Raw genomic sequence first — 25,336 nt, 5'->3', positions numbered from 1 at the left:
TGGTGTGATAATTAACTTTTTGTCCTCCAATATACATAAACATTTACACTTTTAGAAAATAACACAAAAGAAAATCTCAGGTGGGATGAAGCCAGTACCTTAATACTATATATTTACTTTCTGTAACATTCAAGAGAAACGTGTTAACACTGTCCAAATGTTCTTTTTTTTTCTTTTTGCACTTTTGCACTGGAGTTCCCCATTTTTTAAGCTGCTCCAATTCCTACTTTCTGTTTGGTCACCGATTAAATTGCAGAGGCATTCACAAAAGTCCAAAAGTCCAACTGAAGAAGGAGGGCTGGGGAGGTCTCCATGAAACAAAACATGCCTCGAGTGCTGCAGGCATTTACGTCTTTACACGGTTACAGGTATCTGCGATATTCCTTTACCACTTTTTCAATTTGTGTTCAATTCTGGAATTTCATAATATGGTGCGAAATCTTGTTGTTTGCAAACATTTGAGAAATTCCCTATTGTCTTATTTATATTATGGTATTTACAGCTTAAATGAAATAAATAAATAAAAACATACATCACTGTAAATAAGCAATATAGTTTTTGATATGAACAAAAATGCTAAATGGTCCAGTCATGTTTTGAAAAATAAGTTAGATACTCATAATGTGTACATTTATTTTTCAGGAAAAAAAAAAATTAAAATGTTAACCTTTTCTTATTTATTTATTTATTTATTTTAAATAAATGCTTGGTATTATAAAGAATCTCTTTGTATTCTATTGTTATTTGTTATCTGTTCAAGGTCTTCCATAATCAAGTCCTGCTCATTTAGACCAGTATTCCTTTTAGAACTGTGGTTCTCCATGCTGTTAGTCAGGTTTGATATAGGATCATTAGGATTTTGGATGCCTACTGGTAGCACAGCATTTCCTTGGACCCTGCGAGAGTAGGTCTCTTTGCGCTCTATATCAGCCGAGCACAACTTGAACTTGAAAGCTGCCTGAAATCCTCTGCGGAAGTTTTCATTGAAGTAGCCATAGATGATGGGATTAACACTGCTGTTAAAGAAGGCAAGCCAGTGTGCGAAAGGGTAGATGTAAATGTTGATTACTCTGTGTTTGTACTCACTGAGGTTTGCATAATCACTAAGCATCATCAAAGTCCACAGTGGTAACCAGGAAAGAATGAACAGAAGGGCAATGATGAGTAACATCTTTATAACCCTCTGCTTCTTCTTTGAGACTATCTGACGGTTTTCATTGCCTGCTTTTCCACATATAGGCACGGACGTCTTAAAAAGAGTAATCCCAATTCTAGCATACATGATCACTATAAGGGAAAGTGGGGCAAGATAAATGTTTGCAAACAAGACAGTGGTGTATATTTTTCTCATTTCTTGATTTGGCCAATTTTCTCTGCACCAGTACAAAGGGTTGGTTTTTTTGCCTTCACCTAACAACACTCTCACATTTTGCTCTTCAGTTACTTGTAGCATGACTCCTGATGGGGTCATGATTGAAATAGCCAGAACCCAGATAACCACAATAATCAGTATTGCAGTTGAGATTGACAGTTTTTGCTTGAAAGGATAAACAATGCAGCGAAACCTGTCAACGGAAAAATGAAAGAGACAGAGAAAAACAATTGTTAAGTATGCTTGTGTATTGGGTGATCTAATGCTTGGAATTTACAGAAGTTACACAGATAGTTACCTAGAAAAAAATAGATATTACTATAAATTGACTTCCCTCAATCCTTTTTAATTTCTTCTTTTAAACATGTGTAAAAGTAACAAGAAATAGAAACGTTTATTTTGAACTTCTACACATAGCAAACACTGGCATTTGTCTATGGTTTTACTCCTTTACAGTGCAGTCATTATTAATCATTATTAGTGCAGTCCAGTTTTAATATTCATGTTTTGAATCAGTTATTCATTTTAAGTGCCATTCCCACTATTCTCTTATCATTTTTTTTTTTTTTTCAAACAACACAATTCACTTCAAAAGTTGCACAGGTTATAGATGGCAAGGTAATTCCATCACCTGCCATGTGCTTCCATGCTATAACACTTTTTTTAAATGATACCTGGTACCATACTACAGCAACTGCCAAAAGTTTAGCATCACCTAGAATTTTAGGATTGAGACAAATTGTTTTTAAAAAAAATTATATGAACATCATTTTGATTTTTTATTTAACTCACTTATTATGAAAACTATAATAAGATCCAAAATGGAAAATTACCTATACGGTACAGTATCTTGGGAGACAGTCAGCATGGTTTTAGAAAAGGGAGATCGTGTCTAACTAACCTGCTTGATTTTTTTTGAGGATGCAACATCGACAATGGATAATTGCAAAGCATATTACATGGTTTATTTGGATTTCCAGAAAGCTTTTGATAAAGTCCCGCACAAAAGATTAATTCTCAACCTGACCCAGTTCGGATTCAAGGAAATGCATGCACATGGATTAGGGAGTGGTTAACATGTATAAAACAGAAAGTACTCATTAGAAGAGAAACCTCAAAATAGAGTGAGGTAACCAGTACCACAAGGATCAGTATTAGACCCTCTGCTCTTCCTAATCTACATTAATGACTTAGATTAGTAAGATTAGTAAGCAAACTTTTTAAATTTGCAGACGACACAAAAATAGAAGTGGCAAACACTGTTGCAGCAGCAAAGGTCATTCAACATAATCTAGAAAGCATTCAGAACTGGGCATACACATGACAAATTACATATAATATAGAAAGTGTAAGGTACTGCACACAGGCAATAAAAATGTCCATTATAAATACCATATGGGAGATACTGAAATTGAAGAAGGAACCTGTGAAAAAGATCTAGGAGTTTATGCTGACTCAGAAATGCTCAGATATAGAGTGAAACGTGTTGAATTTAAATCAAGGGAAATAATGTTAAAACTTTATAGAATATTGTGTTCAGAACAGAAAATAGGAAGCACAAGTGTTGCTGATAATAATGTTCATGGTGTCAGGCTGTTTCAGCAGTGCTTTAACTTAAGCTTGGTCATTTTTCTTTGTTTTTTTTGTTGTTGTTCTTAATTTACCGACCTGTTTGGTGTAATTGGTTACTGTACAGTATATTTGTATTTTAATATGATTGATATCATATTTTATATTTGATAGCCATGTCAGGCTTTTTTTTTTTTTTTTTGCTGTTTGTTTGTAGCTGATCAGTCTTTTATTAGGTCTACATAAATTATCAGCCGGTTCCTGAAAAAAAGTTTTTAGTTTTTTGGCCTTAATTGTGACTTTCATTTAAGGTCTTATTTGTCCCTGTTCTTGGTCTTTGAACTTGGAATTTATTTAGATTCAGGGACAACTTACATTTAAATAAAAACACATTTAAATTTCAGAGTACATTCGGTATGTTTAATATATTTGTCTTATTTCAACATCTCGCTTTTTATATTATTTTTTTTAAATGTATAAAAACCGAACGATTAAATGCTTTAGCTATGTTATCAATTGAAAAAGACATGATGGCTAACATTCCTGACTTTGATCTAAAAATCTGCCATGATAAGACATCGGAGAGCAAAGATTTGGAATAGTTTCCAACAAAAAGATCCACTGGACAGAGCTTCTACCACTGAGGTTGGCCTTCTGGACCCCACACTCTCAACTGCATCTGAGGTGTGAACACCCAAAGATTTTGGTCACCAGTGCCACTGAACTGAATTTATTCAGTCAGCATTTTTGATCAGAAGTAATATCTTTCAAACATGTGTCTATGTTCAGGAATCAATTAGGATAATTTTAAGTAAGAACTAACACTTCAATTCAAATTCTTATAAAATGGTGTTACTATTGGTTAGTTTGTTTAATAATAGCAGAATCACTGTCTCATGAAACAATGCCTTAATAATGAGGTGCTATTATACTTGGACCCTGTTTTGGTTAATTACTGGTACATGATGTTATGATGAAATATAAAAGGTATTGTGGTCTAACCAGTACATTTAATACTCACCATTTATTGATGCAAAACTAATGAAATTACTGTATTAGTAAAAAAACACTTTATAAGTGTAAATGTATGATGATAAAAGCAATAAATATATTTACCTGTCAACTGCAATAGCCACTAAAGTAAACACAGATGCGGACACTGATATTCCTTGAACCATCCCGCTCATTTTGCACACCAGGCTTCCAAACGGCCACCCTGTTGAAAAAAACATACATTGTTTTGTTTTATTTTTATCCAGCTAACAACCGTGTCAAATTTAATGACAATTCATCTGGGCAACCTGTCAACACTAAATGACCCATGTTTGTTTTTCTTGTTAACAGTCAGCTCAATACAGTACTTGAACGTAAGTAAGGGACTTGGGGGAAGGTGTGAGCAAATGCCATTAATTTTGCTTATGTGTTGAAGAGGATGAAGGGACAGATTTCAAATCAAGCTGTTTAACATTGACAAAGAAAATACTGTGCAATTTGTCTTATGGAAATGTAATGCCTGCTTTATGATCATGGGTATAACGACATTATGCAAAAGGTACAGTACATATAATCAGGAATTCAAATTATATTTCCAATGTATTTGCGTCTTTGCAGTGAATGTGCTAATGTTTAGAAGATGGGCTTCATCTCAGCCGATAGAATAAACTGTCAGCAAAATGCATATATGCCTTATATTGTAGCATACAGAGCAAAATATATAAAAGAACAGACTTGCAAGACTTGCTTCCTGGCATTCGCCACCTCAAATAGGAAATAGTATGTACAGTATATAGAAAACATGGATAAACAGAATACACAATATCCTTAACAATAAACAAAAGCATATTGTTAAATGTGATATTGCTGTTGTAGCATATCCTGTTTTCAACTGTCAGTTTGGGGGGTGAGCTGTGTTTTAGTTGTATAACTGTACATTATTTTACTAAGCTAGATAAATATAAGACCACTTCCATTTGGTTTTGAGCAGTGTTTGTTTCAGATGTTTATACATTAACTTATTTTTCCAAACTGCATACTATACGCCCCTCTGCCATGTCCACCTTTTCCACACTTTCAATATACATTTTTTTTACAATACTAAAAGCAAAAACATGCAACAAAAGATGTTTACATATAGAAGAAAGATTGAATTGATTTCTAGTAATGCACGGGATGTGTTCATTCAAGAGATATAAGGGTAGCACACCCATTAACAGAGACAAACTCAGGCAGCCTTGGTTATTTGGATTCAGTTTAGTGTCTCTAAATGAACTGGGATGGGGAAAAATTATGTGCAGGAGATTGTCTTCACCTCATCCTTTTTGTAAAATAATTCACCAAGTCATTAAACACAGTTGTCACTAAAGCTTGGTGCTAAATATTCATGTTTTAATTTGTTAAGTCTTTAAAATACTGTTAAACTAACAGCAATTACTAAACCCAAAATCAAGAACGGATGTGACATGTGAAATGTGCATTCCTCTGTTATCCATCTAGTTTATTTATCAAATGAGTAAAAAATGAATAATTAATATAATTATTGGGTATTGAAACAGAATGGTATAACTATTGCAAAATACAATATACATTGCTGTTTAATGAGAAAATAATCTTCTGAGATAAAATCATTTTCTACGATTATATCATATCAATCATTATATCACAATTGAGAAATTGACCGTTAAAAGAAAACATTGCAGTAGTCTCAGTATTGCACAGAACAACATGGCATAACAACAAGAAAAAATAAACTGCTGTCATCTGTGTCACAATACCATTCCAATTTATTAAGATTTGTTACGCTGTGCGACATTGTCTGGTTTTGAAACCCCCTGAATTATAACAGCTGATAAACAAAAAGGCATTATCAATTAGCATAACACAGAAAACAGTTTATTAATCATAATTCAGTCTACTTCTGAATACAATTTTTCTATTGTAGTACGAAATCGACTGCATACGACATATCATTAGTTTACTTGAAGATAGAATAAATAGGCCTGTGTCATTTTAAGATTAACGACAATAACGAACACAGCAAGTCAAAATACTGCAGTTAGCATAAACAGTAGTGCATTTATAGATTAGGGGATGACAAAAGACAATCAAAAATCCACTGGTCCAACAAAGAATACAATTAGAAATAGCCATCTGCTAATATTACAAAATAATGGAAGACCATTACCCATGTTAGGTTTTGGAATAATGTAAAGGGCATGAAATATTCAACTAAATGTGAAGAGTAACATACAACTGTCCAGCAAACAGTCAGTATCATTTCATGCACATTTCATTTTGACTTACCAGTTATGATGTTATCCAGCAGAGTTGTAGGCATACAGAAAATACCAACCAGCAGGTCACTGACAGCGAGGTTTAAGATGAAAAGGTTTGTAACTGTTCGCATGTGCTTGCTTCTGAGCACAATACAACAAACCACTCCATTTCCAAGCATGCACACCAGGAAAATAAGTAGGTAGGAGCCAATGAAAGTGACTGCCACAGGAGTCCGATGTAGGTAAAACCCAATGTAAGTGGTGTTGTACTGTGGGTGGAAGTATTCCTTGGAACGATTCTGAAACAGCCATGTCTGTCCATTTACAAATGTGGAGTTTGGATCCAGCCATGTCTGTCCATTTACAAACATTGAGTTTGGATCCAGCCATGTCTGTTCGTTTACATATGTTGAGTTGGAATTCAGCCTTTCGTTCATTGTGTGTCTGTAAAATCAGATACAAAGGGGGAATTAAAACTATATATAAAACCTATGGCAAAATGCAATGTTCCAACGAACTGCATAAAATGTTATATCTAACCCTAGTATGACTCATGTTTCCTTCATACTGTATGTTTTAAATGTTGCAAAAGAGTGTCCTTTGGTGGTTCTACATCAGCAGCTCTTTAGAGATGGTCTGTAGTGCATGTTGTCCGTCATATGGAGATACTGACCCAGATTCATGAATTACCACAGCACTTACTTTTATTGTAGTATGCTAAGAATAATGTAATTCCATCCGTCAGACTATCAAGTTGTGTCTCTCCACTCTGGGCTCATTTCATCAAAGTAGTTATTTTGTCATATCATTAATATTTTCCTAATGAACAAGTCAATTTCATGATTCATTTATCCTAAAGTTAGAATATTTATTTGCACTTGTTCAGTGTATCAATGACACTTTCATCACAGTGGTTGTGCTGGTATTACATCATCACGTTTCTTTGTACTTAGTATTGTATAAGAAAACAATAGTAAAAACTAAAAGACATAAAATACTGCTGCTGTATGAAGATCTATCTTTTTTTATATATACATATATTGTCACTTTGTAAAGCTTGCTCCACATTTTTTCTATGTAGAATAAAAAAATAAAAAAATAAAATGTTAATTTTACAATACTAACAAACAGCAAGGCATTATTTTTAAAATAATTTCAGACTGGAATAATAATGTAATTTATACTCATGTACAACGATCACATACTCTAGATAACAGATTTAGAGGAGTCTGAGAAAATCATTAGTTTTCACAGTGAAATTGATTTTCTTTAAAAAAGCTCCCCTGAAGACTAAGCCTTATATTGGCATATTGATTACAATGTAAATGGAGTACAGCATGATGTGCATATAATTAAAGCTAGATATCATCAATGAGCATCTGCTTTTCTTTTATCAGTGCTAAATCCCATTGAAATAAAGTACATTCCCACATTACATCTAATTAACTTTAGAGTGGTTCTCAGTGCTTGGCAGCATTGCTTTTGACCGTTCAATTTCACGGAATATAGACACTGAAAAGTCTATAGTTCAGCACACATGGGTCAGATCTGTGTTTCTGTCTGGATAAAACTGGTAATCAGTGATAATAATTAGTGTTTGTGCCTTCAGTACTGGGGAAACTAATAATAATTTGTTCATTTAGGAGATACGTTTTTCTCTCCCCCAGTCCCCGCCCCTCCCCAAACCCACTGATTGACTAGAATGAACGTACAAAAAAAAAAACACACGCGCACACACACACACACACACATTTCAGAGCAAAAAAAGAATTATAAAAGGAAACCAAGAGTTGGCGTTGCTCAATGTAGAAATGCATGTAACCTGTTATTGTTATTATTTCATTTATAATAAATACTCTTAGCATCACAGATTATTATATACATTTTCAGATATCCAAATCACTATACAGAATTTTATTTATTACATTTCAGAAACCTTTTTTTACTTTGGTGGTTGATCCAAATATCTCCCATCTAATTCAGGTAAGAACTGATAAGACTTGAAAGATGCGCCTGACAGACAGAAGAGAGAAGAGAGCTGGCAAATCCAATATGGATGCAAGAAGGTATTACGTAATACAGAAAAGAAAAGGCAAGCCCGAAATCATAAAGAACAGCTTGCACAGAAACAAAAAGAGAGTAAGATTAAAAAAAAACAACAACAAAAAACAATGGTAGACAGGGCACTGGTCAGCAGGGTACTACTTTTTTTTTTTTTTTTACAACAATTTGGAGCAAGAAGAGCACGGCATTTCAAAGCACTATATCAAAAAGCATTTGCTGCCGGTATAGTGACAAGGATTGTGCTCTGTGAAAAGAAAAGAAAATGTCTCTGAGTCAAAGAAAGCTGTCACTTTCAGGATTAGTAGCAAAGTTTATTTTACAGGTAATGGAAAAACTTGGTACCCATACTAATGTTACTACAGACAATTTCTGTACCATAATTGGTGGTGAATGGCTCCATACAAATCGAACAGAGGCATACTTTTGGGAGGACAGCTAATATGTACTGAACAGCTGAACAATGAAATACCACCAGAAGATACGATGCAGGGAGGCAGGATTCCAGGAGAACAATGGCAATGCCATGCTCTCTGTAACATTAGAGAGGAATCATTAAGTAGTGCAATTCTTACGAAAGTTCAGCTGTTGTAGTTTACAACAATATATTAAATTGCTACAGAGAATGGAAACATGTCCAGTTCGGGAACTTTCCCAGTTACACGGACATTCAATGGCTTGTTTGGGAGCAGGCAAGTGCAACAGTAGTTTTCACCACTTCCGAATGCTAGCCGTGCACAACACGTGCATGAGAAACATGGTACGTCAACTTTACCATGTCAAGTCACCAGCCCTTGTGTTAGAACAATTTGAACACATTTTATGTACTGAAACTGGCTGGGATTATAACATTTTCCAAAGAGTAGAGTCAAAATACCTTAAAGAGAAATTACTAAACACAGTATTCTTGGTTGTGGTATAGAATATTGAGAGGAGAAAATAATACAAACACATGGAAAAGAAATTGCCAAGTTTGAACTTGCAAAACAGGAAAGAGCTGACCATATGTACCATTCCTGTCACCAGATGTTCTATAAACAGCAACTGCGACACAAGGATGGCATGGCAAATTTGGAATTCAACACCATGTACAATGAATTAATTGCTTTACCACCTCAAAGTGCTCTCAATGGCATGTTACCAGATGAAGTGCCTGCTGAGGTAAATGATCTGAATTTGTTTGAGAGTATCATCATTTAAACTGTGCGCCCATTTCAAACCATAGTTCGGCTGCAGACAAAACAAGGAAGGTTGCCATCCAAAGAGTTAATAAGAGCTTTAAAAGGAAAAACTGTTTATCTGCCACTGCCTTTGGTAGGAAATGTCCATGCACTAGGAATGGACCGCACAATAGAAAAAAACTTTGTTGTGCTGGTGAATGGCGTACCCACAAAGAAAATGCTAATTTGGCAGGACTTGGTTAATCTGCAGAAAGTACGTTCATCCCTGCAGCAGCTAAAAGGCATAAACCCATTCTATACTGACATTAATCAGCATCTTCAACTACCTGTGGCAGATGAAACTGAGACTCATCGAGAGGCAATGCTTGAAAAAGTAGAGGTTACCACCATTGGAAATGTGTATGAACAATATACAATCCATCAGTTACACAGTAAAGATCCAATTGGTGGAAACACTGATTTGTACCAGTTGAAGCAGGTGAAAGAAATCCCCTTGAGTATCTGGGAAAAGAATGGGGAAGCACAATGTTTTCCTGGTCTCTTTCCAAAAGGAACTGGTGGTCAACTAGATAACAGAAGAGTGAAAATATCTGGGGTGGAGTATCGGGCAGCAAGATTGAATTCATCAGTTGCTGCTTTTCGAATAAATATACAGTACCTCCTCTATCTTCTGTGGGATAGTGAACTGTGTGCATTATCCGGCAGTATTGCTCACACATTGAAGACAAGTACACTGTTCCTTAACCTTACTGCAGCACAGTTATTGGACAAAATAGCTTCCAAAGATCAGTCATTGGAGATTAATTTGGACTGCATTCTGGCCAACATGCGTAGTGCACATGAGTACTGGTACCTGATAGTACTGATGACATGTGCATGTTGCGTAACTTTGGGCCTCCAACATGGTTTGTGACTCTAACCTGTGCAGAATACAGCTGAGAAGATCTGATTGAGCTGTTGAAATGGGCAAACAATGATCTTTTAGGATTAGCTCGTATGACAGTTGGAGAACTTTGCTCTATGGCTCCTGTCACTGTGGCCAAGCATTTCCATCACAGATTTCATGCCCCGGAGAGGTGGTTCAATTCCGGAGAGTAGAGTATCAGAGTCGTGGTGCACCACACGTTCACATGCTATGGGTGAAAGATGCTCCACGATTAGATTTGTCAGACAATGCAACCGTCCTGGCTTTCATCATGAAGTACGTGACGTGCTCCATACCCAGTGAGACAGAGAGTCCACATTTACGGTCTCTGGTAGATTCATACCAAACTCACCGCACTGTGAAAAGCTGTGACAAGTTCTACAACAGATTTCGCTTTGGTTTTCCAAGGAAGGTAAGCAAAACAGGACCTGTTCTCTGCAATTAGGCACCATCTGAAGGCCAAGTCCTCTAAACGTGTGTATGAGTTGCCACATACAAAAGAGGAACAATACATTAATGACTACAATCCAGCATGGCTGTATGCATAGTGCCATAGAAATGCATACTGACATAGAATTGTTTGCAGAGAACAATCCAGACAGTACTGATCTGTTAAATAACAATCTCATTGACACCTAATATCCCAAAAGACTTGTCTATACGATGTGGCACAGTGGTTTGACTACAGCTTAACAGCCCAGCCTGATCCATGCAAAGGAAAGTATGAGGTTAGTGGATGTGGTGGGTGTCTGGTGCAGTGATCAAAATCATTGCTAATTAATCATGCAAAACTCACTTGTCGGAACCCAGAAAAAAAAAGAACAGTTTCACTTTGCCCTGCTTCTCCTTTTCAAACCATGGAGGGATGAGAACTCTTTGATAGGTGAGTTTGCATCCTATGAGGACAGTTTTCAATCAAGTTCATCTGCTATAACCAGCACCACATTCAAAGATTATGTAGATATGTTGCATAGGGAAATAGAGCAAGAGGAAAATATAGCTGCTGAAGTAGCAAATGATACCCTAGAGTGAAGCCAGCAATCCAATGAGGAGATTGCATGTCCCATTGGTTATCCATTTATGGTCAATGAGGCAGAATTAGCAATGGCAAATGCGATAGCAGCAATGGAACAAGCAGGTGACACTATATTGCAGCTACCTGAACTTGTTGTACAGCTGAACAGTGATCAGCTAGATGTATACAAACTGACTGCTGAAACTGTCTCTCACGGAATTCAGAACAAAAATCCTGTACATGCAAAGATTACAAACCATTACTGCTGTACATGAGTGGTCAAACAGGGACAGGAAAGAGCTTTCTGATTACAGTAATCTCAAAATTAATATTTCAGCAGTTCCAATCATCCTTATCATGTATAGTTTGTGCTCCTTCTGGACTTGCCGCTTATAATGTATGTGGTGTGACACTGCACCACCTATTTATGCTTTCTGTTGAGCATGGTAACAAAATAGATTACAGAGCACTTAATGTATGGCCTTGTTAATGGTGCCAGGGGAACAGTTTTCAATTTTGTCTTAGACTCGTCCAAACATTGTAGCTGAAGTGGTGGTGAAGTTTGACAAGATTGACAAAGCTCAGCACGTTACCAGAAGTATGGTTAAATTTCAATTGTTCAAAGACATCTCTGTATGCAGACAGCAGTTCCCACTATGTGCTGCATATGCTGTTACAATTCACAAATCCCAAGGGCTGAGTCTTGATGTAGCACTAGTGGATGTTGGAGAAAAAATCTTCAAGGAAGGAATGACTTATGTGGAGACTTACTGTCTCGTGTACGTACTTTGACTGATCTATGCACAGAAAAAATAAACGCAGACAAAGGATGTATAACAGAGTACAACAGACTTCATTCTGCCTTTGCATCACATGTGCCGCAAATTCCAATGTTTATGAAAGGTAATAAAAAGACAAGAGGAAAACCAACATGCCAACCAAAAAAGGTAAAGGAAAGAAAACAAAGATAGACCCCTTCCAAATGTGATAAATGAGCAACTAATTACAGGTATTGCACAGCTAGTGTGTACTTCAAGTAGTGTGACTGCCTCGCCTCCCCCCATCCCACCGCACACCGGGCTTCCAGTACTCCACTGGTGTGAGTTGCTATGCCAATGCTGTTGTATAAATACTAAGTATGCCTAGATTATCTTACATAATAAAACTAGAATCTGATCACCTTGTACAAAAGGCTATTTCTGATATACTACACTGTGTGAGTGAATATCCAGGACAAGTGCATTCTTGCACTGAACTACGTGCAGCATTAGACAGCCACTCAGGGGTGCCATGCTGTTAATTAATTGCCTACAAGAAGATGGTGCACTAACAAGATCTCTGTTTGAAGTAAGCATCACGTGGACATACAAATGTGCTTATTGCCAGGCTTCACATAGTAGCAGAGATGCTCATCAAATAACTCAGTATAAAAATGTCACCAGTGTACATTGGTAAATTCTTCCCCACTTGTTTGATATGTTCTTATTGCAAACTCAATACAGAAACTGTTTGCTCAGAGACTACTCTAAACACAAATATGCTGGTTACCTTATTAAACATGGCAATTATGTGCTGAAACAGTAATAAGGGGTCCCTGAACAGTTCATCTGGGCACAACCATAAAACCACATAACTGTCCATACTTGAGCTCTGTTCTCACAAGAACTTAACAGAATTCACTTCTTTAAGTTAATGTGCAATAATAACAATTATGCCTCGTTTCCACTTCCTGGCGCTACAAGCTTCAGCTGCCCACGGCCAGCTGCCGTAACTAAAAGAGCGTTTCAGTGCATCAAAGGTCACTGGGGGATTGTGGGATCATATTTGTTTGGCCGCTTTTCAGGACACTATTATCCAACAAATATCACTCAACTTCCCACAAGTGACAATATTATTTATCAGTTGTGGATCATCTAAAATACAACCTACAAACACAGCTTAGCTCTTGGGAAAAGTGATAATCTGCCATATGTAGGTACAAGCTGATGTTACATAATTTTCTCTTTAATCTGAAATCTATATCCTACCATTCATAACACAACATAACATGTATTGGAAAATGACCAGGATTTAGATCACATTCATTATTTAGTCATTGGAAAAAAAAGAAATTATTGGTGTTGATTTTTTTCTTTTTTTTTTCTTTGATTGCCATTTATTTTTGACCAGTAGACAGGGGTTCACAAAACATTTATCATTAGGTTCTCACTTGAGTACAGCATAAATGGTTTGGTACTCACCAAAACTAGGGGTTTTCATCCAAGTCGCTGTCAAGCTCCACCTCGTCTGTGTTGCTGGTTATTACAATTTTTAACAAATCACCCGTATTCTCTAAATATTTCAACAGCCTACCACCATATTCCCACCCTGGGGATTCAAAACTAAAAAACAAAACCCTTTTGTCACTTCATTAGTGTTGTTGAACACGTCAGCTTGATGGCACAATGGGGAAAATTATATTATTTTAAGTATACTGCTTATGTAAATGTATTTATTTTAAACTCCTCTCATCTGCGCTCAGTTTGGGAAGTGAAGAGTCAGCAAGCGTCACAACACCACTCCCTGTAACTGCATCCCTCTTCTCTGAATGGACGGCTTCACAGAGATCACTGCTATTATTGGTTGTTTCAGTTGCCCATTTAAAGAAAATGATTGATCTTATGAACCGGAGTGTATAGTGTTATAATACTATGAAGGGTTCACATATACATTTCACATATGCTAAAACGGCCAACTTAATAAAAAGACACTAGCCATATAAAGATATATTATCTACAGAAGGGGTCAAGTTAAATAAAAAGGTCAACGTTGTAAAGAAATAGGGCCCTGGTGTATTTTGAATGTCAGTTTGGCAGGGATGGGCCTAATTCCATCCCTGCCAGGACCCACAGATGGAATGTGGCCATTCCCTAATTAGATAACTGAGTTATAATTGGAGAATGGCCACATGCATATAAAGGAAGGACAAATCCTTTGTAGGGGTTGCTGTATGGAGGAGGAAAGTGTTTCACTGCAGCTTCTCTGTTTCTGAGTCTTCTTTCATGCTGGTAATATCTTGGGCCACAGTTTTATCCTGCCACATATTCCAAAAGTCCATGTCGGTCGTCTAACTGCATTTTTTTTTTTTTTTTTTTTTTACAGTATATTCAAAACATGTCTTTGTGCTTCTGTGCCTATTTCTTTGTTTTGGATATATCTGTCTAGAACAAAGTGCATAAATTAAGAAAAAAAAAAAAACATTGTACAACTCCACATATGTAACCAGTGACAAAATGGCTATTTTACACATCTAGTAAGAAAGCTCATCGTATACTGCAACAATACTAGTTCCTCCTACCTACAGAGCCGATGTATTGGCTGAAGCCTCAGGGCCTCATGCTGTGATAGTGTAATCATTTATATAGACCTAGGGATATAATAATAAACTTAATTGGTTTAAGTGCTTAAAATGGTTCAAAGTATTAAACACAATGCACCCCCTAGTAAATGGTGTGTTTTGTTTGACAACAACACAATAATGAGCTGCATTCAATATTCAGTAATGAGTACAAAAAGTAGCCTACTCACCCCGGTTTCCGAATCAGGCATTGCTGCAGTACAAAGGTGGTCTTCCGGTCCTTTGATGAATATTTTAAATTTGATGCACAACATTCACCAAACCAACTGACAACCTGTCTATTTCATCTGACCATATACCTTCCATGTCGCTAAAGACACGTTCTGCAAATGCATTGCTGAATAAAATCGAGAAAACAAAAGACATCACTTTAAGTAATTCTGTAGCTTGTGCTTCCTAAAAATAAATAAATAAATAAATAAATAAAGCAAGCTTTTTTTTGTCTGGTGTCAGATCTTGCACTGTGCTGTTAACTATGTATTTTAGCATGGCAAAATCTTTATGTAAGTTGTCACCACCATTAAGCCCACTGTTGTCTTAGCCTGTTTGTTTGTTTTTTTGTTGGCAATATATACATTTTGCTTCAGGTTATATAAAGTAAAATTTGAATGTCAGAATAAAAAATAAAAATGGCTCACCGCTGAAAACAAATTGCTAATCAGCTGGTATCCACTGTCAAGCCAATTACCTATTTTCACATGTCAAACCGAAGCAATATATATTACCAAGTTACTGAACCGTGAACCTAGACTCATGGGGTGACAGAAAAGAAACAGTTGCTGTAATGTGATGAAGTGAGCTATGCCCTGCCAATTACTCCCCAACCCATGGAATCTCACATGCCAATGCAATGAGCTCCTGTAAGATCCTGATCGTATGACTCACCCTGCATGGGAGTGCATTTACTATATGAGCTTCTGAGGACCCCTACATTTACCTTAACATCAAGTGACACATTTTTCAGGACTAATCAGCTTCCCTCCCAACTTGCTTTTAGCAATGTATTAAACAATCATTTTAGTACCTCTATGGCAGGGGTCCCCAACCCTGGTCCTGGAGAGCCCCTATCCAGCAGGTTTCATAGGTGTCTTTACATCATCGTGGCTAAAAATCTGGAACACCTGCTGCTCTTGACTAATTAAGCCAATAATTGGTTCAATTGAGTAACAGAGACTGGTTGAAACGAAAAACAGAAGCCCCAGTAGCTATCCAGGACCAGGGTTAGAGACCCTTTCTCTATGGTAATGTGCTGATATGCAAATTGGGATGGAGCAGAGAATGTATTTATAAGATCTTCCTGGACAGTGATATAGCACTTTCAACTTACAATAGCCAAGCATACAGTGAACATTTTATACTTGAAATAATTTTATTATATATATATTATATATATATATATATATATATATTATATAATATATATATATATATATATATATATATATCGTCCCGTCCTCGGGACGTGTACTTCTCACTCAATATAAACACACATATAAATTACATTACGATGCACCTCCTATTCACCGGATATTGTTAACGGCAGTGCCACTTAATTTAATGAAGTACCTGATGCTCCTGGGATAGCCTGCCTGCTGTGAGTGATTGCCAGCTGTGGATAATCAGCAGGTAGGTGTGTTCCAGCATGGCATCGGGTATAAAGAGGTCCTGTTTGTTCACCTCGGGGCTGCTGCAAAGCCACGGACAACAGGCAAAAGATCGTCCATGCTACCCGGACATGGAGACCTGGCTGCGTAATCCTGATCGTCGTGAGAGTAACCCGGGATCAGAAGCGAAACCGTCGACGGCCCTGCTAGTAGTCGGAAGTCGGGGTTTGGTTGTGATTGAACAGAGAGGATTAGTTCAGGGATTGTAAATCCTGCTAATGTATAGTGAGCAAGGTGTATAGAGCTGGACCTCCATGTCTTAGGGAGTAGCGCACGCCATTGTTACAGCACCTTTATTTTATTTTTTGTGCCGTTTTATTTTGCACTTTTTTTTGTACAGCTTGCTGTAGTAGTCCTCTGCATTACCATCGTTGGTAATATCACATGAGCGTTTTTATTTACTTTCACTTTCTGTTTGTGTTAATAAATCCTGTGCGCCTGTGCCGGCGTTTCAACTTCAGCCCCTGTCTTGATCTCCTGCCTGTCACAGCAGCGAATGCACACACCCAGAAGCAAGACCCTGTTACATGACCCTGTGGCAGCATGGGATTCGCTGCATTTCACCAAGGCAAGGCGGGACATCAGGAGGAGATCGTGATTCCAGGGCTGGAGGACCCCTGGGGAAAGAGCTGATGCCCCAAAACCCTGAAATTTTTTGGGGGGGACAAGGGCAAGCCCGCAAGTGATGCTCAGCAGCCACTGGAGGCGCTGCTGAGGGAGCCAGAGAGGGGAGTCAACTGAGACGTGGGTGAAAAGCCACAGAGGGAGGAGCTAGAGCCCTGAAAGGCCAGAATAGGAGTGGCTGCCTGCCTATCTGAAGAGCCAGTGGAGGCTCTACAGTCCAAGAAGGAGTAGCTGCCGTCCCGAGGGCCAAGGAAGGAGGAGTTACTGTCCTGACAGCCAGAGGAGGAGGAACTGCCATCCAACAGCCTGAGGAGGACAGTGAGGAAAGAGAGAAGCGATGGGTTTCTATGGTGGAGGAGTCAAGGAGACCAGATCCACCACAGCCCCGACCTCCACCCCTGTGGTCCATTCCGGCGCCTAAGGGTCAGCTCCCTCGACCCATGCTCCCAGACACCCCACCGTCGTGTCTGAACCTCTCATCGCTGGGCCTGGGTCCCAGGTCGCAGCACCACCAGGCACAGTAGTTACTCCAGACTCCTGTTTTGCTCCCCCTGGTGAACCAGACACCACTACACTGTCGCAGGGGCTCTCGCCTCTACCTGCAGCTGCAGCCGCCCAGTGACCAGCCTGCGCTCTGGTCCCCCGTTACCGGTCCTCGTCCCTTTTTAAGGGGGCACTGGAATGGAAAGAGCGGCCCGTAAAAGACCCACCGTACCCTCCTGCCCAGCTGTAACTTTCATCCACACAGAGGCGTCAGTCAAGGGGGCAGGTAGCCGGTGGCGGCCATCTGTGCTTTGCACAAGGGGGGAGGTATGTAGCAGGGCAGGAGCCCTGCACATGAAGAGAGGGTTTTGTGTGTATATATTGTAAATAAGTGTGTAAATTGTTGTAATTAATTTAATGAAGTACCTGATGCTCCTGGGATAGCCTGCCTGCTGTGGATAATCAGCAGGTAGGTGTGTTCCAGCACGTCATCAGGTATAAAGAGGTCCTGTTTGTTCGCCTCGGGGCTGCTGCAAAGCCACGGACAATGAGCAAAAGATTGTCCTCGCTACCCGGACATGGAGACCTGGCTGCATAATCCTGATCACCGTGAGAGTAACCCGGGATCAGAAGCGAAACCGCTGACGGCCCTGCTAGTAGTCAGAAGTCGGGATTTGGTTGTGATTGAACAGAGAGGATTAGTTCAGGGATTGTAAATCCCGCTAATGTATAGTGAGCGAGGTGTATAGAGCGGGACCTCCATTTCTTAGGGAGTAGCGCACGTCGTTGTTACGGCACCTTTATTGTGATAGTTTTTTGTGCTGTTTTATTTTGCACTTTTTTTGGACAGCTTGCTGTAGTAGTCCTCTGTGCATTACCATTTGGCAGTCACATGACCATTTTTATTTACTTTCACGTTCTGTTTGGTTAATAAATCCTGCGCGCCTGTGCCCGAGTTTAAACTTCAACCCCTGTCTTGATCTCCTGCCTGTCACTCAGCAGCGAATGCACACACCCAGAAGCAAGACCCTGTTACAATATATGCAATACTCAACTTATTAGCATAATGTGATATGTATAATGTTTGGAAGCTTAGCTAGCAGTTATCTGAGAAAAATAATCCAGTATTAAGCTGCATGTAGGAGATGTGTTTGTTGTCAAAGAACAATACAATATAATGTTGTGTCTAACAGGAGGAAGGAGCAATGTCAACATCGAACCTTATTTAATTGTATTGAGAGAACACAGACTGCAACTGCGTACCAGCTGTGTGGACCCTACATCAAAGGCATTTGGTCTGTATCTTTGACAGAGTCTAAAGCAATGCAGCTGTGAAAGCCACAGGATTAAAAAAAAAAAAAAAAAATAGAAGTCACAATGTCTTTGTACCAGATGATTTCTATTAATTGTGTTAGCTTACACTAATCAGTTACACATTTTGTAAGACCAAACCAGAGCGCCCCCACTTGCATACTAAATGGTAAATGTATTGAATAGAAAACAACACTTTTACATTGTTATTGTGCCTGGGAAGATTGAGCATGACGTCTGTGTCAAATACTCTTTTCTGAGTCTGTCACCCAGTCCTACATTTTTTGCTTCATAACCCACAGATCTGCTAAATTATCATCACATTTAACTCCAGGCTAGTTTAGTGGTGACTCATGTAAATATAGGGTGAAGTTTTAAGTAATGTAAGATACATAAATTGTATAGGGTCTGGATGTTTTGAATAAGCAAATGTGGTTAGGAGCAGTCAGTACAAATTACAAATTACTTATTTTATTATATTATATTATAACTACAATTTCAAAATAAATAACCAAGCAACAATCTGGCATACCTGCGCTTCAATATGAAATTGCATTACGCATTAAAAAAAAACAGAAAGAAAAAAACACAATAATTCCTTGTATACATAATAAAAAAAAAGAAAAAAATAAATAAAGAAAGGTTCAAACCCTCAAAACACTAAAAAATATATCCTATCCAAGCAGCACGGGTAATGAATTCCTATACATTGAGGCACATTTCATCCAAATTGTCGTCTCTCTCAGGCTGTGCAATAGTGGCAGCCTACAGTTTATGAAAGATCTTTTTTGTAACTCAAGACATAAAATCATATGTTTTAATGATGTACTGTAGAAGGTTATAAGCAGACTCCTGTAAAGAATTTAGTTATTAAATACAGTGTAGGAAACTAACAAAGAGTTAAGGTAGAAAACAGAAATGGAGACTGCATTTGGAAGAGATGCGGCTGTAAGTTCCTTCTATGATTAATATATTTGAACTAGTACTGTATGAGAAAATGAAGCTAATAAAAACACATTAAATCATATTTTCTGAAAAAGGAAAATTCAACAGTAATGTTAAAAAGTGAGAAACAAACAGCTTCAGAGTGCTTAAGAGACCAATTACAGTACCTTCATGTTTGACACAATGTCAGTAGGTCTTTTCTTGTCCAAAATGTCAGAATCATCACTCTGTGATTGCTCAGTCGATTAGCATGTAGAAACCAAGTGTTAAAACAGTTTATAATTAATTATAAAATCAAGTGTTGTGCTTGTATGTCTTTAAATGGGAAGGCACTTCATTTCCAGAAGTGAAGACGCACAGTAAACAATGACTGCTTTACACACTCAGAGCTTTTAAGGACTTTTCTAAAAAAAAATAAACACATTTCCAATACTTTTACTTTATTAAATGAAATTCAAGCACTTGAAGATTTCAGGGACCTTTGTGAAAATGAAAACAATGAAATCCAACAGAAGTCACAGGCTACAACAAATAAATAATGAAAAGGGAAAAAAATAAGAAATACATTCATAAATCAACAGAAAAATAAAATAAACAAATAAAGTAAACAAAATCCAACCTGAATCTTTAATCACCACAGGGATTGTGAAAAGAATGACGTGATCGTTTTTTTTTTCTTCAGATGAGACACGATGAATGCCTGCTTGCTTCGGCAACTGTTCAAGCATGTTTCTCAAACTCAGATCTTGTACAATGTTGCCACAGGAGCGCAAGATTATTAGGTCATGCAGTGCAATGCAGAATTTTGTTTGCTAGATGGTGTGTGAGCTTTACGAGTACTTTGTGTATAACTTTGTTTTTTAGTACAATGTACAGTTTGTTCTGTTCTACAAAATTAGCGGATCACTCTTTTTTTTTTTACTGTGTGATGGAGTGCCCACCCACCCCCTAAAGTTTGTGATCTGTATTATTGTTGTTTTGTATCGGCAGGGAGGGGGTTAAATTCCTCCCTTCCAAATACATTTGAGTGAGTCTGCAGGGTGGATCTGTTAGTAAATGAGTTTGTGTGAGGAATGCGTGGAATGTGCCTGGACTAATGAGGTGTTAATTAATCAATTAGTCCAGGCACATGTATAAAAGGACAGCGGTTGGGAGTGTTAGTTGGTGAGTGTTTGTGAGAGGACCTGTTTGGTAGCAGTGAGTGCGAGTGCGAGTGCGAGTGCGAGTGCGAGTGCGAGTGCGAGTGTGAGTGTGTTAGCTGTGTTTTTGCTAGTTGTTTATTAGTTATTGTTTAGACTGTTTGTTACTTTGTATTTGGCCAATTTGCCCCTTTTTGTTTTGTGTGTTGATTATTATTTAATTAAAAGTATTTCATTTGCTGCACTTTCCGACTCTGAGTCTCCTCACTTTGGCTACCCTGCCACATACTGGTAAAAGACGAGATGCAAAAAGAAGAAATTTTTCATATATAATTATAACAAAATGAAGCTTGAAAACTGTGGGGGGGCATGATTGACCAAAAAGTGGAGGATATATATACCCATCCCCCCAGGATCCATGGCCATGAGCCACGTAATTCAAATAACTAGTATTTCCCCTGCAATGGAAAAATTTTGTATATTTGAGTGTAAGTTTGGCAGGAAAGGGGTTAATTCCATCCCTGCCAGGACCCACAGATGGAATATAGCCACTCTCTAATTAGATTATTAAGGGCTGATTTGGGAATGGCCACATGTATATAAAAAGCTCAAATCGTTTGTTTCGTGGAGGAGTTTGGGGAAGGATTGTTACAAGAAGCTTTAGTGAAGGCTACAGCACAGCCTAAAGACATAGTTTTTGTTGTTTTTGTCTTTTTTATTTTGGTCTTTGTACCTTCTTTATTTTGTTTCTGTTTTGTTACTTTTTTGAAATAAATGTGTGCAACAGCGCTTTCACTGCAGCTTCCTTCCTGACTGTCTCCTTCCTAACACTATCTTCTCACAAATTGTTAAACCCAGATTAAAATAACGTAATTTTGAAAAATATTTAGACGACAGTACTGTCCTGTAATCTCTATGACGACAGTACTGTCCTGTAATCGCTACAACGACAGATTGCACTGATATTTCTGATTACAGGCACGATAGGACGTAAATGGAATGAACTTTTTTTTTTTAAAACCTTAAAAAATGATCTGACAGTTTCAAAGTGCATTGAAAGCTCAAGTAAATCATTTTCAAATAGAAACCTTTTTTTTTTTTTTAAAACTAAACCTTCTCTCGATCTCCCCATCCTCAGATCATACTTGGCAGCAATCAGTGAACTGAGACTGGTAGAAACGACCCCTGGTGACGAGCTGGATCCGATTCTTGGACAATTGATATGTGCAGCAAGATCACAATATGGGGAGGAGTATGAACCCCATACTTTGAGGGGAATAACAGGCAGAACTGATCGCCACCTAAAGAGACACAGGTATTTGCATAACATTTCTTATGGAAACAGCCTGGACTTCCCCCAAACTCGTGAAAAACTATCTGCAAAACAAAAGTTTCTCAAAAAAGAAGGAAAAGGCAATGGGCCACGTAAAGCCGACGCACTAACTGATAGTGAAATTAATCAGTTATATGAAACTGTGACCCTTTTTTTTTTTTTTTTTTTTAATAATGACATATATTTTGCTCTTAAAACCAAAGAACATTACGATCTCCAATGGCAAGATATTACCCTGTCTAAAGACTACTTGGGAAACTAATTTCTGTCATATTCTGAAAGGCAGACTAAAACAAGAACAGGGGAGAACCCTGCAAACATTTGACCAGTTAAACCGCGAATGTATGGAAATCCATCAAACTCAGGGAGAGACCCCATTGCAGCATATAAAATGCATTTTATTTTGCAGGTTTCAATGTTATCACCAGACTCTCCGTTCTGTGTAGCACCAAACATCAATTTTAAATCAACTGAAATCGATCTGGTACCATGCCATGAAAATCGGAATCCATAAACTAAGAGATATGATGACTAACATGAAACTGCAATTGAGCCTACCTGACTGCAACTTACCCCCTACAGATAGAAACACTTCTGGTTTGATTTAGTAAAATGCATATTAACAGTAAAGCAGTAGATATTGTAATTATAGGATGGTAGGCATCTGTGTATGGGTTAGGTTTTATTGTGACTCTTAGGCATGTACAGTGCTCCCTTGCTATAACGCAGGTCTCAGGGGACAATATTTAACGGAAGAGCGTTATAAACAGGGGAGAGGGTGGGGGGTGCTGTGGGACACAACACACATCTGACTAAAATACAAAATAAAATAACTCCCTGTGTATATAGTGCTATCCTCAATAGCAGCCTGTAATCATAAAATTAAGAACAGGGTTTTATAGGGAAATATCAGTTACACTGGTATTATAACTAAGTTGTGCATAGCACACTGGCTAAGTATCACACACAACAGGGAGGCTCTCCCAGGAGTGTCAGGTACTTTATTACAATAAATACACACTGTTTACAATATAGTTACACAAATAACCCTGTTCATGCACAGGGCAGTTCTGCCTACACTTACATTAGTCTCGAATAATTTACACAGCAGCAAAATGCTGTAGAGCTTGATCATGGCAGATAAACGGTTAGGGCGGATATGTTAGGGGCGCATACGCGACGGATTATTGTAATTCAATCATTTTCAATCTCCTCTGATCCACTGACAACTGCAATAACAATTGTATGAAAATAAAACGAAGAACCTGTGATTTAGAGGCTGAAACAGAAATCATCCAGTAGTAAGTAAAGGTCCGAAAAAATAAGCACATGGCAGAAACCATCCACATGATCGCTTTAAAATACAAATGTGCTAAATAAATAAATAAATAAATAATAATAATAAAAGAAAAACTTGAGTAAGTGCATCCAAAAAACAGCTAACGTGACAGTAAAACTAATCTATTAAGCAGAGCATTCAAATACAGTACCACCTATTCTGAACTCAGCTGTTTTCCTAAACGCGTATTTTTGTGTTTACTGGAAAAGGTGGTGTTTTTATGAATACCTGTAATAAATAATGTAGTTTAAAGGAATTACTCCGATGTCAGTGAACCATTCTGTCGCAAAACGCTAAGCTCAAACAATAAAGCAATTGAGTTTGGTATAAGAATCAACTGATTAGAAAGAGACACCCATTTAAAAATAAATACTAAATAACAGTGGTGCCTGTTTAACTAAGTTCTAATGTATTTTATAGCAGCTGTTATTGAATCCATGGCATACTGAATTCATAACTGAAATGCATTTTGCAACGTTAACTTGCATTCCAGTACTAACACGACACGACACGTAAAGCCAAGCCAGTCAAACTGAGTTTGTATGAATATTAAACACAATTCTACTCACCCTGGAAAAGCACGAGAGATGCGAAATTTTACAGTAACTTCACCTGCTACCACCGGTTAAAATTAAATCATAGGTAAGCCCGGTCGTATTTTAAAGAAGTAAGCCCGGTCTTATTTAAAAAAAGTAAGATGGGACAAGTTGCCTTGTTCAGGATTTGCAGGCAAGCCTGATCAATTGTATTGTGTACGATCTCAGATTGCCAGAAGGCAAACGATGTATTGGTTCTGAAATTTCAAGGTCCAGCGTTCTCTTTTGTACTACTGGGAAAACACAAGAGATTGACTTTTTAAAGTGATGACGCACATTTTAACGTCACTGGCGGGGGCCGGATTATAGCTGCACCGAGTGAAGTCATTCATATTCACTTACAAATAGGGAAGTATAAAATGTGTTTATTGGTGCAGTTTCTTCAGTCAGTCAGTCAGTCCTCTTCTGGTTCAAGAATTAGCTCGCATACATCTGTGTAACTCAGTGTCCTTTACACATGTTATACTTTATACTTATTTATAGCTTAAATAAATACCTTGCTTGATTTCCTGAGTCTGTATTATAGGTTCCCAAAATCATTCTGAAAATACTATACATCTTTAGAACTTGTTAGCCATAGGCATGGGGAGGCAAATGATCCCTGTCACCCTTGATACTGCATAAAAAAAAGATCAAGAACAAAAAGATCACTAGATTGTCTTTACATGTGCTTAACAATTTCCAACACTGCTTATGCAAAAGACAACCACAAATACCAGGTGTCATAATATTAGGAAGCATATCAGAAATATTCTTTAAAAAAATCGTGCTCCCTTGACTGCTTCCTATTTGGTAAGTATTCGTTATGGTGGAAATGTAAAACAAACATTTAAAAAAAAAAACAACAACAACAAAAAAAAAACGTGTCTGTTCAATTTCCCGGCTGCCTCACTTTTCCAACAGCAGTAAAACAGTTTGTGCAACCTGTGTTGTTTACATGTTTTGTGGTTGTAAATAGTGAGGCTTTTGTCTGAATTAGTGCTAGTTAATGCTAGTAGACCTATCACAGAACTGTATATAACGTTGTAATAGATTAAAGCATCTACCACGAAATATACAGTTTAATATTCCTGCAAACTCAGTTTTACTGGTTGGCTTTAGGTGTCGTGT

At 37.7% G+C, this 25,336-nt stretch overlaps 1 protein-coding gene across 1 annotated transcript; it reads right to left on the bottom strand.

Annotated features, from left to right (window-relative positions):
- Positions 1-712: 712 nt before the first annotated feature.
- Positions 713-24,408, bottom strand: LOC121328319 (neuropeptide FF receptor 2-like). The gene is made up of 4 exons (XM_041272941.1): positions 24,200-24,408; positions 6,242-6,657; positions 4,058-4,157; positions 713-1,565 (listed from the first exon to the last, which is right to left on the bottom strand). Exons 2-4 carry the CDS (start codon positions 6,648-6,650, stop codon positions 713-715), a joined length of 1,362 nt encoding a protein of 453 aa, XP_041128875.1. The 5' UTR covers positions 6,651-6,657; positions 24,200-24,408.
- Between the last annotated feature and the right edge of the window lie 928 nt (positions 24,409-25,336).

This window comes from Polyodon spathula, chromosome 2 (genome assembly GCF_017654505.1).
Source record: "Polyodon spathula isolate WHYD16114869_AA chromosome 2, ASM1765450v1, whole genome shotgun sequence".
Lineage (NCBI taxonomy): Eukaryota > Metazoa > Chordata > Actinopteri > Acipenseriformes > Polyodontidae > Polyodon > Polyodon spathula.
The sequence above is the reverse complement of the archived record's forward strand: the minus strand, read 5'-3'. Positions and strand labels throughout refer to the sequence as shown.

Excerpts from the sequence above, each read along its gene's own strand:
- LOC121328319 (XM_041272941.1), bottom strand. The coding sequence starts at position 6,650 with ATGAACGAAAGGCTGAATTCCAACTCAACATATGTAAACGAACAGACA. Across the intron at positions 4,158-6,241 it reads GCTGGATAACATCATAACTG|GGTGGCCGTTTGGAAGCCTG; the intron begins GTAAGTCAAAAT and ends TTTTTTCAACAG. Across the intron at positions 1,566-4,057 it reads GTGGCTATTGCAGTTGACAG|GTTTCGCTGCATTGTTTATC; the intron begins GTAAATATATTT and ends TTCCGTTGACAG.